We start from the raw sequence: 12704 nt of genomic DNA, 5'->3' as shown, positions 1-12704 counted from the left end.
GAAATGCCCGCCGGCTGGTTGGATGATCTCACACGCCCAATCTACAAGAAAGGGCACAGACCGGAGTGTGCCAATTACAGATGAATTACCCTGATATATTCGACGCACAAAATACTGTCGCGCATCCTGTTCGAGGAGATCCTCGTCTACGGATACCAGGCTGGTTTTCGTGAGGGCCGATCGACAACGGACCAGACGTTTAGCTTGCGAATGATCTTAGATAAATATAACTTGCAGACCCACCATCTGTTTATTGATTTCGAAGCGGCATACGATTCAGTGAAAAGAAAGGATCTGTGACAAATAATGTCTGAACATGGTTTTCCGGCGAAACTTATTGGACTGATACGTGCTACGCTGGATGATTCGAAATCAAGTGTTCAGATTGCAGAGCAGGTGTCAATCTCGTTTGTTTTGTTAGACGGATTGAACCAGGGAGACGCACTTTCGAGTTTACTATTCAACATTGCACTCGACGGTGCTATTAGGAGATCTGGCATGCAGAGAAACGGCACTATCATCACACGGTAGCACATGCTCCTTGGCATTGCGGACGATATCGACCTTATTGGAATCGATCGCAGGTCAGTGGAGGAGGCCTTCATGTGTCTGAAGAGGGAGAACAGGCCTACCACTAATTCTACCAAAACGAAATACATGGTTGCAGGTAGAAATAGAGGTAGGCTCAAAGGTGGAGGGCGGCTGTCAACTGGGAGAAAAATTGGAAAGCTGCCAACCTAAGTCCAGAACTTTTGAACGGAAAAAAAATTCACCCTGCATAAAACTTTGACTTGACGCTGCGCTGTACTCATCTAGAGCAAATGCTAGTGTCTTTGACAACATTTTCAAAGTAATCACTGAACAAATTACTGTAGGTAGTAGCATTGAAGTGCTGAAGGATTTCCTGGAGCAAATCCTAGAAAAAATTCGTCTAACAATTATTTCAAAACTCGCTGGAAGAATTTCTGGGATAATTGAAATTTCTAGAAGAATTTCTGAATATATCCCCAAATGAATCCCAGCTGAAATTACTAGAGAAATCACTAGAATTCCTGAAGCTTTTGCTCGAGGAATCTGAGAAGAAATTTGTGAAAAATCAGCTGAATAGTCACGTAATAGTCTCTGATGGCTTTTCTGGCGCCTGTAGAATTGTGCAATAAAATTCACTTCAAGTAGAATGAGGAAAAAAGATACTTTAGAGACGATTTTGGGTAAAATAGAAATATTTCATTCAAAACATTGGCTTTTTAGAGACTTGCTACCAGCCCTGATGTAGTGAATATGTTTTTTGATAATAGAGTACATGACACATATACATATATGTGCTCAGAATTAAACTATATGATCAAGGTGTAAAATACACAGTCCACAGTAACTTGTGATTTCCTAATCGAATATCTTTAAATTCACATGGAAAATCTTTAAATATTACATTCTTTGGCTGTTGAATGAAAACCTGTTTTTTTGATCTATTTGGAAATGGTGAGAGGCGCACTTTAGGGCAATTGATAAATAAAAGTTGGGTTAAAAAAGATGGAAATTGGATAAGCTAATTCTAACTTGCTGTCACCTGAACGATGTAAAATTTGTCAAGATTCCTACATAGATTTACACACAGATCCAAACCCCAATTTCGAGTTTTCAAACAGATCTTGCAAAATTTAATCTCACATTTACTCGTCAATTATTTCAAACGTGAGAATCACTTTCTAAAATAGACCAAAATCCTCAAATCACTTAAACTTTTATTTCCCTCGATGAAATAATTTCAAATTCACGGAAAGGATGCTAGAATATCAAATCTTTCGAGTTGTATGTGCAGAATTAATGATCATTTTGTTTCGTTAATAACGGTTTCAGATACACCGTGCCTCCCACTTAGTAGTATGGCTACATTGTTAAAGTGTGTGGCGGGAAGTGGAATGGATGGATGAGGGCAGGTTAGTAGCACAGTAGTATAGTGGCCAAGCACCCGAACGGATCAACAAAAACAAAAAAGGTAGAAATGAAAAAATGACGCTTTTACCCGCGCTTTCCACAGCGAATATGTAACTATCTGTCTTGGCTCATGCTTACTACAACGATCGGTCGGAAGTGGTCGATTGTTAGTGCTAGAGTCTGTGGAATCGGTCTTGGTGTTGGTGTTGATGTCGGGATGAGTCGAATCTAGTGCTTTTAAAAGAGGACTAGTGCTTGCCACCTCTTCGTTGTATTTGGTCGTCAGGCCGGGCCTCTTCAGGATACCGCCGCCGAACGAGGAAGAACCACCGGGTCGCGGTTCGTACGGCAGGTTCGGCAGGCCTCCGTTGGCGCGGGAATCGTTCAGCAGCGATTCGGTGGTGGTTTTGATGCTTCGCAGCGTTCCACTTCCGTCCGGAACCGCACCGTCCAGCGGAAGTTCCTCCGCCGAGTGGTACACGGTTTGGCGCGAAAGGTAGAGCGACTTGCGAGCGTTCGGCCCATCGGAGTTTATCGACACGGCATCCAGGTAGATGCTGTCCCGCTCGTCCATGTCCTCGTAGTAGTCGTAATCGAGCGAACCGGTCGAGGTGAGGAGGAGCGGCTGGGACTGTTGCCGGACTATGGGGCCCGGGGGTAGTTGCTGGGAAGACGAGCTGCTGCTGATGACGTCCCGGTAGTCGTTCACATCGAACGCGTCCTCGTCATCCTCCAATTGGCTCACTGTGAAAGAAGAGAGAGAGGGTGAAAAAAAAAGAAAAACTGTTATTGATGAGAATAATGGACTGGTCCAAATTTGGAATTCTATATTTATTGGTGTGTCACAGATGTGGAAGCAGAACCATCTGGGATGGCGTCACAGCGGGTGTAAAGCAGTTCATTGAGAGTGGTTCTCGAAAAAAATAACGAATGAGAACAAAACTAGACATCTCTCAGAGTGTTTTTCCAGTAGTTTTTATTCGGGGTTCCTTCATAATCTACATAATCTTCAGAAGTTTCATCAAAATTTTCCGTGTGTATTACTTAAAACATAGTTTCCCAAACTCGGATTTCGCGGCGCACCGTTCGTCGGATCGCTTTTTCGTTCATCTTCAAGCGAGCTCGCAACAAGCTGGTGCGCCGCGAAAAGTAAGTTTGGGAAGCGCGGACTTAAAAGAATTCTTCAGGAGTACCAAAATAACTGATTTTCTCAAAAGAATCTTCCAGCAATTTTGCAAGCACTATCGAAAATCAATCCATTGTCTCCTCCAAGATTTCAATTTGGAATTGCTTTGAGAATTCAATCAGTAATCATTTCTAATGAAATTGCTGTAGCGATACTGCTAGAGTTTACTTAGAATATCCTCGAAAGTTTTCGTTTTAAACTCCTTTGGAAATCTTCATAGTTTACTTCAGGAATTACTGCAGGGATTCCTCTCAACGTACCTGCAGTAAATCTTCAACAAATTGTTTCAAACAATTTCTACGTTTAGTGGTTAAAGATTTCATCCAGGATATCCTAAACTGAATTCTGCAAGAATTGCACCAGGGAAACTTAATGGGAGCTTTTCATAAATTACTGAAGTATTTCTCCAGAAATTATACATACCAAAGAGTTCTCGGACCTGGGAGAATCTTGGGGATTTTTGGGTAAATACCTTTCGGAATTCATTGAAATAATCCCGGGCTTCGGGAGAATCTTTCGCCGAAATTTGGGAGAATCTCTCCCCGAAATTTTGAGAATCTCTCGCCGAGTTTTGGGAGAATCTCTCAACGAGATTTGGGAGAATCTCTCGCCTAAATTTGGGAGAATCTCTCGCCGTAATTCGGGAGAATCTCTCGCCGAGATTCGGGAGAATCTCTCGCCGAGATTCAAGAGGATTTCTCGCCAAGTTTCGGGAGAATCTCTCGCCGAGATTCGGGAAAATCTCTCGCCGAGATTCGGAAGAATCTCTCGCCGAGATTCGGAAGATTCTTTCGCCGAGATTCGAGAGAATCTCTCGCTGAGATGCGGAGGATCTCTTGCCGAGATTCGGGAAAACCTCTGCCCAAGATTCACGAGAATCTCTGCCCGAGATTCGGGAGAATCTCTGCCCGAGATTCGGGAGAATCTCTGCCCGAGATTCGGGAGAATCTCTGCCCAAGATTCGGGAGAATCTCTGCCCGAGACTCGGGAGAATCTCTGCCCGAGATTCGGGAAAATCTCTGCCCAAGATTCGGGAGAATCTCTGCCCGAGATTCGGGAGAATCTCTGTCCGAGATTCGGGAGAATCTCTGCCCGAGATTCGGGAGAATCTCTGCCCGAGATTCGGGAGAATCTCTGCCCGAGATTCGGGAGAATCTCTGCCCGAGATTCGGGAGAATCTCTGCCCGAAATTCTCATAAATCCTCAAGATTTGGGAGCATCTCTCCCCGAGATTCGTGAGCATCTCTCCCCGAGATTCGAGAGAATCGCTCCCCGAGATTCGAGAGAATCTTTCCGCGAGATTCGGCAGAATCTCTCCGCGAGATTCGGGAGAATCTCTCCGCGAGATTCGGGAGAATCTTTCCGCGAAATTCGCGAGAATCTCTCCGCGAAATTCGGGAGAATCTCTCCGCGAGATTCAGGAGAATCTGTCCGCGAGATTCGGGAGAATCTCTCCGCGAGATTCGGGAGAATCTCTCCGCGAGATTTGGGCGAATCTCTCCGCGAGATTCGGGAGAATCTCTCCCCGAGATTCGGTTAGAATCTCTCCTCGAAATTCGGTTAGAATCTCTCCCCGAGATTCGGATAGAATCTCTCCGCGAGATTCAGGAGAATCTGTCCGCGAGATTCGGGAGAATCTCTCCGCGAGATTCGGGAGAATCTCTCCGCGAGATTCGGGAGAATCTCTCCGCGAGATTCGGGAGAATCTTTCCGCGAAATTCGCGAGAATCTCTCCGCGAAATTCGGGAGAATCTCTCCGCGAGATTCAGGAGAATCTGTCCGCGAGATTCGGGAAAATCTCTCCGCGAAATTCGGGAGAATCTTTCCGCGAAATTCGCGAGAATCTCTCCGCGAAATTCGGGAGAATCTCTCCGCGAGATTCAGGAGAATCTGTCCGCGAGATTCGGGAGAATCTCTCCGCGAGATTCGGGAGAATCTCTCCGCGAGATTCGGGAGAATCTCTCCGCGAGATTCGGGAGAATCTCTCCGCGAGATTCGGGAGAATCTTTCCGCGAAATTCGCGAGAATCTCTCCGCGAAATTCGGGAGAATCTCTCCGCGAGATTCAGGAGAATCTGTCCGCGAGATTCGGGAAAATCTCTCCGCGAAATTCGGGAGAATCTCTCCGCGAGATTTGGGAGAATCTCTCCGCGAGATTCGGGAGAATCTCCCCGTGAGATTCGGGAGAATCTCCCCGTGAGATTCGGGAGAATCTCTCCGCGAGATTCGGGAGAATCTCTCCGCGAGATTCGGGAGAATCTCTCCGCGAGATTCGGGAGAATCTCTCCCCGAGATTCGGTTAGAATCTCTCCTCGAAATTCGGTTAGAATCTCTCCCCGAGATTCGGATAGAATCTCTCCCCGAGATTCGGTTAGAATCTCTCCCCGAGATTCGGTTAGAATCTCTCCCCGAGATTCGGTTAGAATCTCTCCCCGAGATTCGGTTAGAATCTCTCCGCGAGATTCGGGAGAATCTCTCCGCGAGATTCGGGAGAATCTTTGCACGAGATTCGGTAGAATCTCTCCGCGAGATTCGAGAGAATATCTCCACGAGATTCGGGAGAATCTCTCCGCGAAATTCGGGAGAATCTCTCCGCGAGATTCGGGAGAATCTCTCCGCGAGATTCGGGAGAATCTTTCCGCGAAATTCGCGAGAATCTCTCCGCGAAATTCGGGAGAATCTCTCCGCGAGATTCAGGAGAATCTGTCCGCGAGATTCGGGAGAATCTCTCCGCGAGATTCGGGAGAATCTCTCCGCGAGATTCGGGAGAATCTCTCCGCGAGATTCGGGAGAATCTCTCCGCGAGATTCGGGAGAATCTTTCCGCGAAATTCGGGAGAATCTCTCCGCGAGATTCGGGAGAATCTTTCCGCGAAATTCGCGAGAATCTCTCCGCGAAATTCGGGAGAATCTCTCCGCGAGATTCAGGAGAATCTGTCCGCGAGATTCGGGAGAATCTCTCCGCGAGATTCGGGAGAATCTCTCCGCGAGATTCGGGAGAATCTCTCCGCGAGATTCGGGAGAATCTTTCCGCGAAATTCGGGAGAATCTCTCCGCGAGATTCGGGAGAATCTCTCCGCGAGATTCGGGAAAACCTCTGCCCAAGATTCACGAGAATCTCTACCCGAGATTCGGGAGAATCTCTGCCCGAGATTCGGGAGAATCTCTGCCCGAGATTCGGGAGAATCTCTGCCCGAGATTCGATAGAATCTCTGCCCGAGATTCGGGAGAATCTCTGCCCGAGATTCGGGAGAATCTCTGCCCGAGATTCGGGAGAATCTCTGCCCGAGATTCGGGAGAATCTCTGCCCGAGATTCGGGAGAATCTCTGCCCAAGATTCGGGAGAATCTCTGCCCGAGACTCGGGAGAATCTCTGCCCGAGATTCGGGAAAATCTCTGCCCAAGATTCGGGAGAATCTCTGCCCGAGATTCGGGAAAATCTCTGCCCAAGATTCGGGAGAATCTCTGCCCAAGATTCGGGAGAATCTCTGCCCGAGATTCGGGAGAATCTCTGCCCGAGATTCGGGAGAATCTCTGCCCGAGATTCGGGAGAATCTCTGCCCGAGATTCGGGAGAATCTCTGCCCGAGATTCGGGAGAATCTCTGCCCGAAATTCTCATAAATCCTCAAGATTCGGGAGAATCTCTGCCCGAGATTCGGGAGAATCTCTGCCCGAAATTCTCATAAATCCTCAAGATTTGGGAGCATCTCTCCCCGAGATTCGTGAGCATCTCTCCGCGAGATTCGGGAGAATCTCTCCGCGAGATTCGGGAGAATCTTTCCGCGAAATTCGCGAGAATCTCTCCGCGAAATTCGGGAGAATCTCTCCGCGAGATTCAGGAGAATCTGTCCGCGAGATTCGGGAGAATCTCTCCGCGAGATTCGGGAGAATCTCTCCGCGAGATTCGGGAGAATCTCTCCGCGAGATTCGGGAGAATCTTTCCGCGAGATTCGCGAGAATCTTTCCGCGAAATTCGGGAGAATCTTTCCGCGAAATTCGGGAGAATCTCTCCGCGAGATTCAGGAGAATCTGTCCGCGAGATTCGGGAAAATCTCTCCGCGAAATTCGGGAGAATCTCTCCGCGAGATTTGGGAGAATCTCTCCGCGAGATTCGGGAGAATCTCCCCGTGAGATTCGGGAGAATCTCCCCGTGAGATTCGGGAGAATCTCCCCGTGAGATTCGGGAAAATCTCTCCGCGAGATTCGGGAGAATCTCTCCGCGAGATTCGGGAGAATCTCTCCGCGAGATTCGGGAGAATCTCTCCGCGAGATTCGGGAGAATCTCTCCGCGAGATTCGGGAGAATCTCTCCGCGAGATTCGGGAGAATCTCTCCGCGAGATTCGGGAGAATCTCTCCGCGAGATTCGGGAGAATCTCTCCGCGAGATTCGGGAGAATCTCTCCGCGAGATTCGGGAGAATCTCTCCGCGAGATTCGGGAGAATCTCTCCGCGAGATTCGGGAGAATCTCTCCGCGAGATTCGGGAGAATCTCTTCGCGAGATTCGGGAGAATCTCTCCCCGAGATTCGGTTAGAATCTCTCCTCGAAATTCGGTTAGAATCTCTCCCCGAGATTCGGATAGAATCTCTCCCCGAGATTCGGTTAGAATCTCTAACCGAGATTCGGTTAGAATCTTTCCCCGAGATTCGGGAGAATCTCTCCCCGAGATTCGGGAGAATCTCTCCGCGAGATTCGGGAGAATCTTTCCGCGAAATTCGCGAGAATCTCTCCGCGAAATTCGGGAGAATCTCTCCGCGAGATTCAGGAGAATCTGTCCGCGAGATTCGGGAGAATCTCTCCGCGAGATTCGGGAGAATCTCTCCGCGAGATTCGGGAGAATCTCTCCGCGAGATTCGGGAGAATCTCTCCGCGAAATTCGGGAGAATCTCTCCGCGAGATTTGGGAGAATCTCTCCGCGAGATTCGGGAGAATCTCCCCGTGAGATTCGGGAGAATCTCCCCGTGAGATTCGGGAAAATCTCTCCGCGAGATTCGGGAGAATCTCTGCCCGAGATTCGGGAGAATCTCTCCGCGAGATTCGGGAGAATCTCTCCGCGAGATTCGGAAGAATCTCTCCGCGAGATTCGGGAGAATCTCTCCGCGAGATTCGGGAGAATCTCTCCGCGAGATTCGGGAGAATCTCTCCGCGAGATTCGGGAGAATCTCTCCGCGAGATTCGGGAGAATCTCTCCGCGAGATTCGGGAGAATCTCTCCGCGAGATTCGGGAGAATCTCTCCGCGAGATTCGGGAGAATCTCTCCGCGAGATTCGGGAGAATCTCTCCCCGAGATTCGGGAGAATCTCTCCCCGAGATTCGGTTAGAATCTCTCCTCGAAATTCGGTTAGAATCTCTCCCCGAGATTCGGATAGAATCTCTCCCCGAGATTCGGTTAGAATCTCTCCCCGAGATTCGGTTAGAATCTCTCCCCGAGATTCGGTTAGAATCTCTCCCCGAGATTCGGTTAGAATCTCTCCGCGAGATTCGGGAGAATCTCTCCGCGAGATTCGGGAGAATCTTTCCGCGAGATTCGGTAGAATCTCTCCGCGAGATTCGGGAGAATATCTCCACGAGATTCGGGAGAATCTCTCCGCGAAATTCGGGAGAATCTCTCCGCGAGATTCGTGAGAATCTTTCCGCGAAATTCGCGAGAATCTCTCCGCGAAATTCGGGAGAATCTCTCCGCGAGATTCAGGAGAATCTGTCCGCGAGATTCGGGAGAATCTCTCCGCGAGATTCGGGAGAATCTCTCCGCGAGATTCGGGAAAATCTCTCCGCGAGATTCGGGAGAATCTCTCCGCGAAATTCGGGAGAATCTCTCCGCGAGATTTGGGAGAATCTCTCCGCGAGATTTGGGAGAATCTCTCCGCGAGATTCGGGAGAATCTCTCCGCGAGATTCGGGAGAATCTCTCCGCGAGATTCGGGAGAATCTCTCCGCGAGATTCGGGAGAATCTCTCCCCGAGATTCGGTTAGAATCTCTCCTCGAAATTCGGTTAGAATCTCTCCCCGAGATTCGGTTAGAATCTCTCCCCGAGATTCGGTTAGAATCTCTCCCCGAGATTCGGTTAGAATCTCTCCCCGAGATTCGGTTAGAATCTCTCCCCGAGATTCGGTTAGAATCTCTCCCCGAGATTCGGGAGAATCTCTCCCCGAGATTCGGGAGAATCTCTCCCCGAAATTCAAAATAATATGCAATAGAATCAGGAGATTCAATAATCAATTATTATCTAAATCTCTTTCTAAGATTCGGGAGAATATCTTCTCTGGATTCTTAAGAAACTCTCACCGAAATTCTGAAGAAACTGAACCCGAAATTTCTTCGAGAACTATCCCTGAGATACACAAAAATCTCCCCCTGAGATTCGGTAGAATCTCTTCTCAATATTAGGCAGAGTCTCTTCCCCTTGATTCAGGAGAATCTCTACCGGAGATTTGAAGGCATCTCTTTCAAATATTTAAACAAATCCCTTCCAGATTCAGGGACATATCTCTCAGAGAATCAGAGGATTCTCTCCGAGAGATTGAGAGAATTGACTCTGATTCTGAAGCGGACTCTGAATCTGAATCTGATTCTAAATCTGACTCTGAATCTGACTTAGGATATGACTCTGAATCTGATTCTAAATCTGACTCTGAATATGACTCTGATTTTGATTATGAATCTTACTATGAATCTGTTTCTAGATCTGACTGTGAATCTGACTTTGAATCTGACTCTGTATATGACTATGAATCTTACTCTGAATCTGTTTCTAGATCTGACTGTGAATCTGACTCTGAATCTGACTTTGAATCTCACTCTGAATATGACTCTGAATCTGACTATGAATTTTACTATGAATCTGTTTCTAGATCCTTTTTTGAATCTGACAATGAATCTTACTCTGAATCTGTTTCTAGATCTTTTCTGAATCTGACTCTGAATCTGACTTTTAATCTGACTCTGAATCTGACTCTGAATCTGATTCTGAAACTGACTCTGAATCTGACTTAGGATATGACTCTGAATCTGATTCTAAATCTGACTCTGAATATGACTCTGAATATGACTCTGAATATGACTCTGAATCTGACTATGAATCTTCTGTATCTGTTTCTAGATCTGACTGTGAATCTGACTCTGAATCTGATTCTAAATCTGACTCTGAATCTGACTATGAATCTTACTCTGAATATGACTATGGATATTCCTCTGAATCTGTTTCTAGATCTTATTCTGAATCTTACTCTGAATCTTACTCTGAATATGACTATGGATATTCCTCTGAATCTGACTTTGAATCTGACTATGAATCTTACTCTGTATCTGACTTAGTATATGACTCTGAATTTGATTCTAAATCTGACTCTGAATCTGACTATGAATCTTACTCTGAAACTGATTCTAGATCTTATTCTGAATCTGACTCTGAATATGACTCTGAATATGACTATGAATCTGACTATGAATCTGACTATGAATTTTACTATGAATCTGTTTCTAGATCCTTTCCTGAATCTGACTATGAATCTGACTCTGAATCTGTTTCTAGATCTTATTCTGAATCTTACTCTGAATCTTACTCTGAATATGACTATGGATATTCCTCTGAATCTGACTTTGAATCTGACTATGAATCTTACTCTGTATCTGACTTAGTATATGACTCTGAATCTGATTCTAAATCTGACTCTGAATCTGACTATGAATCTTACTCTGAAACTGATTCTAGATCTTATTCTGAATCTGACTCTGAATATGACTCTGAATATGACTATGAATCTGACTATGAATCTGACTATGAATTTTACTATGAATCTGTTTCTAGATCCTTTCCTGAATCTGACTAAGAATCTGACTCTGAATCTGTTTCTAGATCTTATTCTGAATCTGACTCTGAATCTGACTTTGAATCTGACTCTGAATCTGACTCTGAATCTAACTCTCAATCTTACTCTCAATCTGACTCTGAATCTGACACTGATTTTGACTATGACTCTGACTCTGAATCTGACTCTGAATCTGATTCTAAATCTGACTCTGAATATGACTATGAATCTTACTCTGAATTTAATTTTAGATCTTATTCTGAATCTGACTCTGAATATGACTATGGATCTTTCTCTGAATCTGTTTCTAGATCTTATTTTGAATCTTACTCTGAATCTGTTTCTAGATCTTATTTTGAATCTTACTCTGAATCTGTTTCTAGATCTGACTGTGAATCTGACTCTGAATCTGACTTTGAATCTCACTCTGAATATGACTCTGAATCTGACTATGAATTTTATTATGAATCTGTTTCTAGATCTTATTCTGAATCTGACACTGAATCTGACTAAGTATATGACTCTGAATCTGATTCTAGGTATGATTCTGAATCTGACTCTGAGTTTGACTCTGGATCTGACTCTGAATCTGAATCTGGTTCTGAATTTGGCTCTAGATCTGACTTGAAATCTGACTCCGAATCTTCCAATGAAATTACTCATAATTTGGTTCTGAATCTGACTCTGCATTTGACTCTAATTTCTATTCTGTATCTGTAAATGATTCTGAATGTGATTCTTATTCAGAATATGACTCTGTCTGTCTGTGACGACTGTCTCTGAATCTGACTCTAAATGTGGCTTTGGTTCTGGAGAAAATCAAGAGAATCTCTCCCAGAGATCGTAATGAATATATCCCAGAGGTTCAAGGGAGTCTTTTTCAAAGATTCACTTGCAGAGATACGAAGGAATGTCTGAAAGAAATTCAAAGGAATCTTTGGCAGAGTTTTGAACGAAACCCTTGCAGATATTTAAAGGAATTTATTCCAGAAATTCAAAGAATTTCTCACAGAGATTCAAAGGAATCTCCCCTAAGTACAAAGCAATCTCTCCTAAGTACAAAGCAATCTCTCCCATAGATTCGAAGAAATCTCTTGCAGTGATTCGAAGAAATCTCTCGCAGAGATTCGAAGGATTCTCTTTCAAACATTCGAAAGAATCTCTCTCAGCAAGAGATTTAAAGGAATCTCTCTCAGAGATTCGAAGAAATTTATTTTAAAAATTCTAAGGAATCTCTCTTAAAGATTCGAAGGAATCTCTCTCAGAGATTCGGAGGGATCTCTTTTAGAGAATCAATGAAATCTTTCTCAGAGTCAAAAGAATCTCTCTTAAAGATTCGAAGCAACCTCTCCCAAAGATTCAAAGGAATCTCATCCAGTGATTCGTAGAAATTTCTGCCAGAGATTCAAAAGAAACTCTACCAGAGATTCAAAGGAATCTCGAAGGAATATCTCAAAGAGATTCAAAGGAATCTCTCTTAGAGATTCAAAGGAATCTCTCGCAGAGATTCAAAGGAATCTCTGTTGAAGATTTGAAGGAATCTTTACAGGAGATTCAAAGGAATCTTACTCAGATATTCGAATGAATCTCTCTAAGAGATTCGAAGGGATATCTCTTACAGATTTAAAGGAATCTCACCCAGTGATTCGAAGGAATCTCTCCCAAATTTTCAAAGAAATCTCTCCCAAAGGTTCCAAGGAATCTTTTCCAGAGATTCGAAAAAATTTCTACCAGAAATTCTAATCTTATCAATCAACAAACTAATTTTGTTCGT

At 45.1% G+C, this 12704-nt stretch overlaps 1 protein-coding gene across 4 annotated transcripts in view; it reads right to left on the bottom strand.

The window, feature by feature from the left end:
• The window catches only part of LOC5576066 (anoctamin-5), a 126307-nt gene that overhangs the window by 69959 nt on the left and 43644 nt on the right, over positions 1–12704 (bottom strand). For 3 of the 4 annotated variants that reach the window (XM_021857469.1, XM_021857448.1, XM_021857455.1), the window contains one exon: positions 2201–2682. In XM_021857469.1, the coding sequence (XP_021713161.1) occupies positions 2201–2512 (312 nt within the window). In that variant the 5' untranslated portion in view covers positions 2513–2682. Of the gene's footprint in view, positions 1–2026; positions 2683–12704 lie in introns of all 4 variants that reach the window. The other variant, XM_021857461.1, reaches the window with a different exon arrangement.

This window comes from Aedes aegypti, chromosome 1 (genome assembly GCF_002204515.2).
Source record: "Aedes aegypti strain LVP_AGWG chromosome 1, AaegL5.0 Primary Assembly, whole genome shotgun sequence".
NCBI classification, from domain to species: Eukaryota; Metazoa; Arthropoda; class Insecta; order Diptera; family Culicidae; genus Aedes; species Aedes aegypti.
The sequence above is the reverse complement of the archived record's forward strand: the minus strand, read 5'-3'. Positions and strand labels throughout refer to the sequence as shown.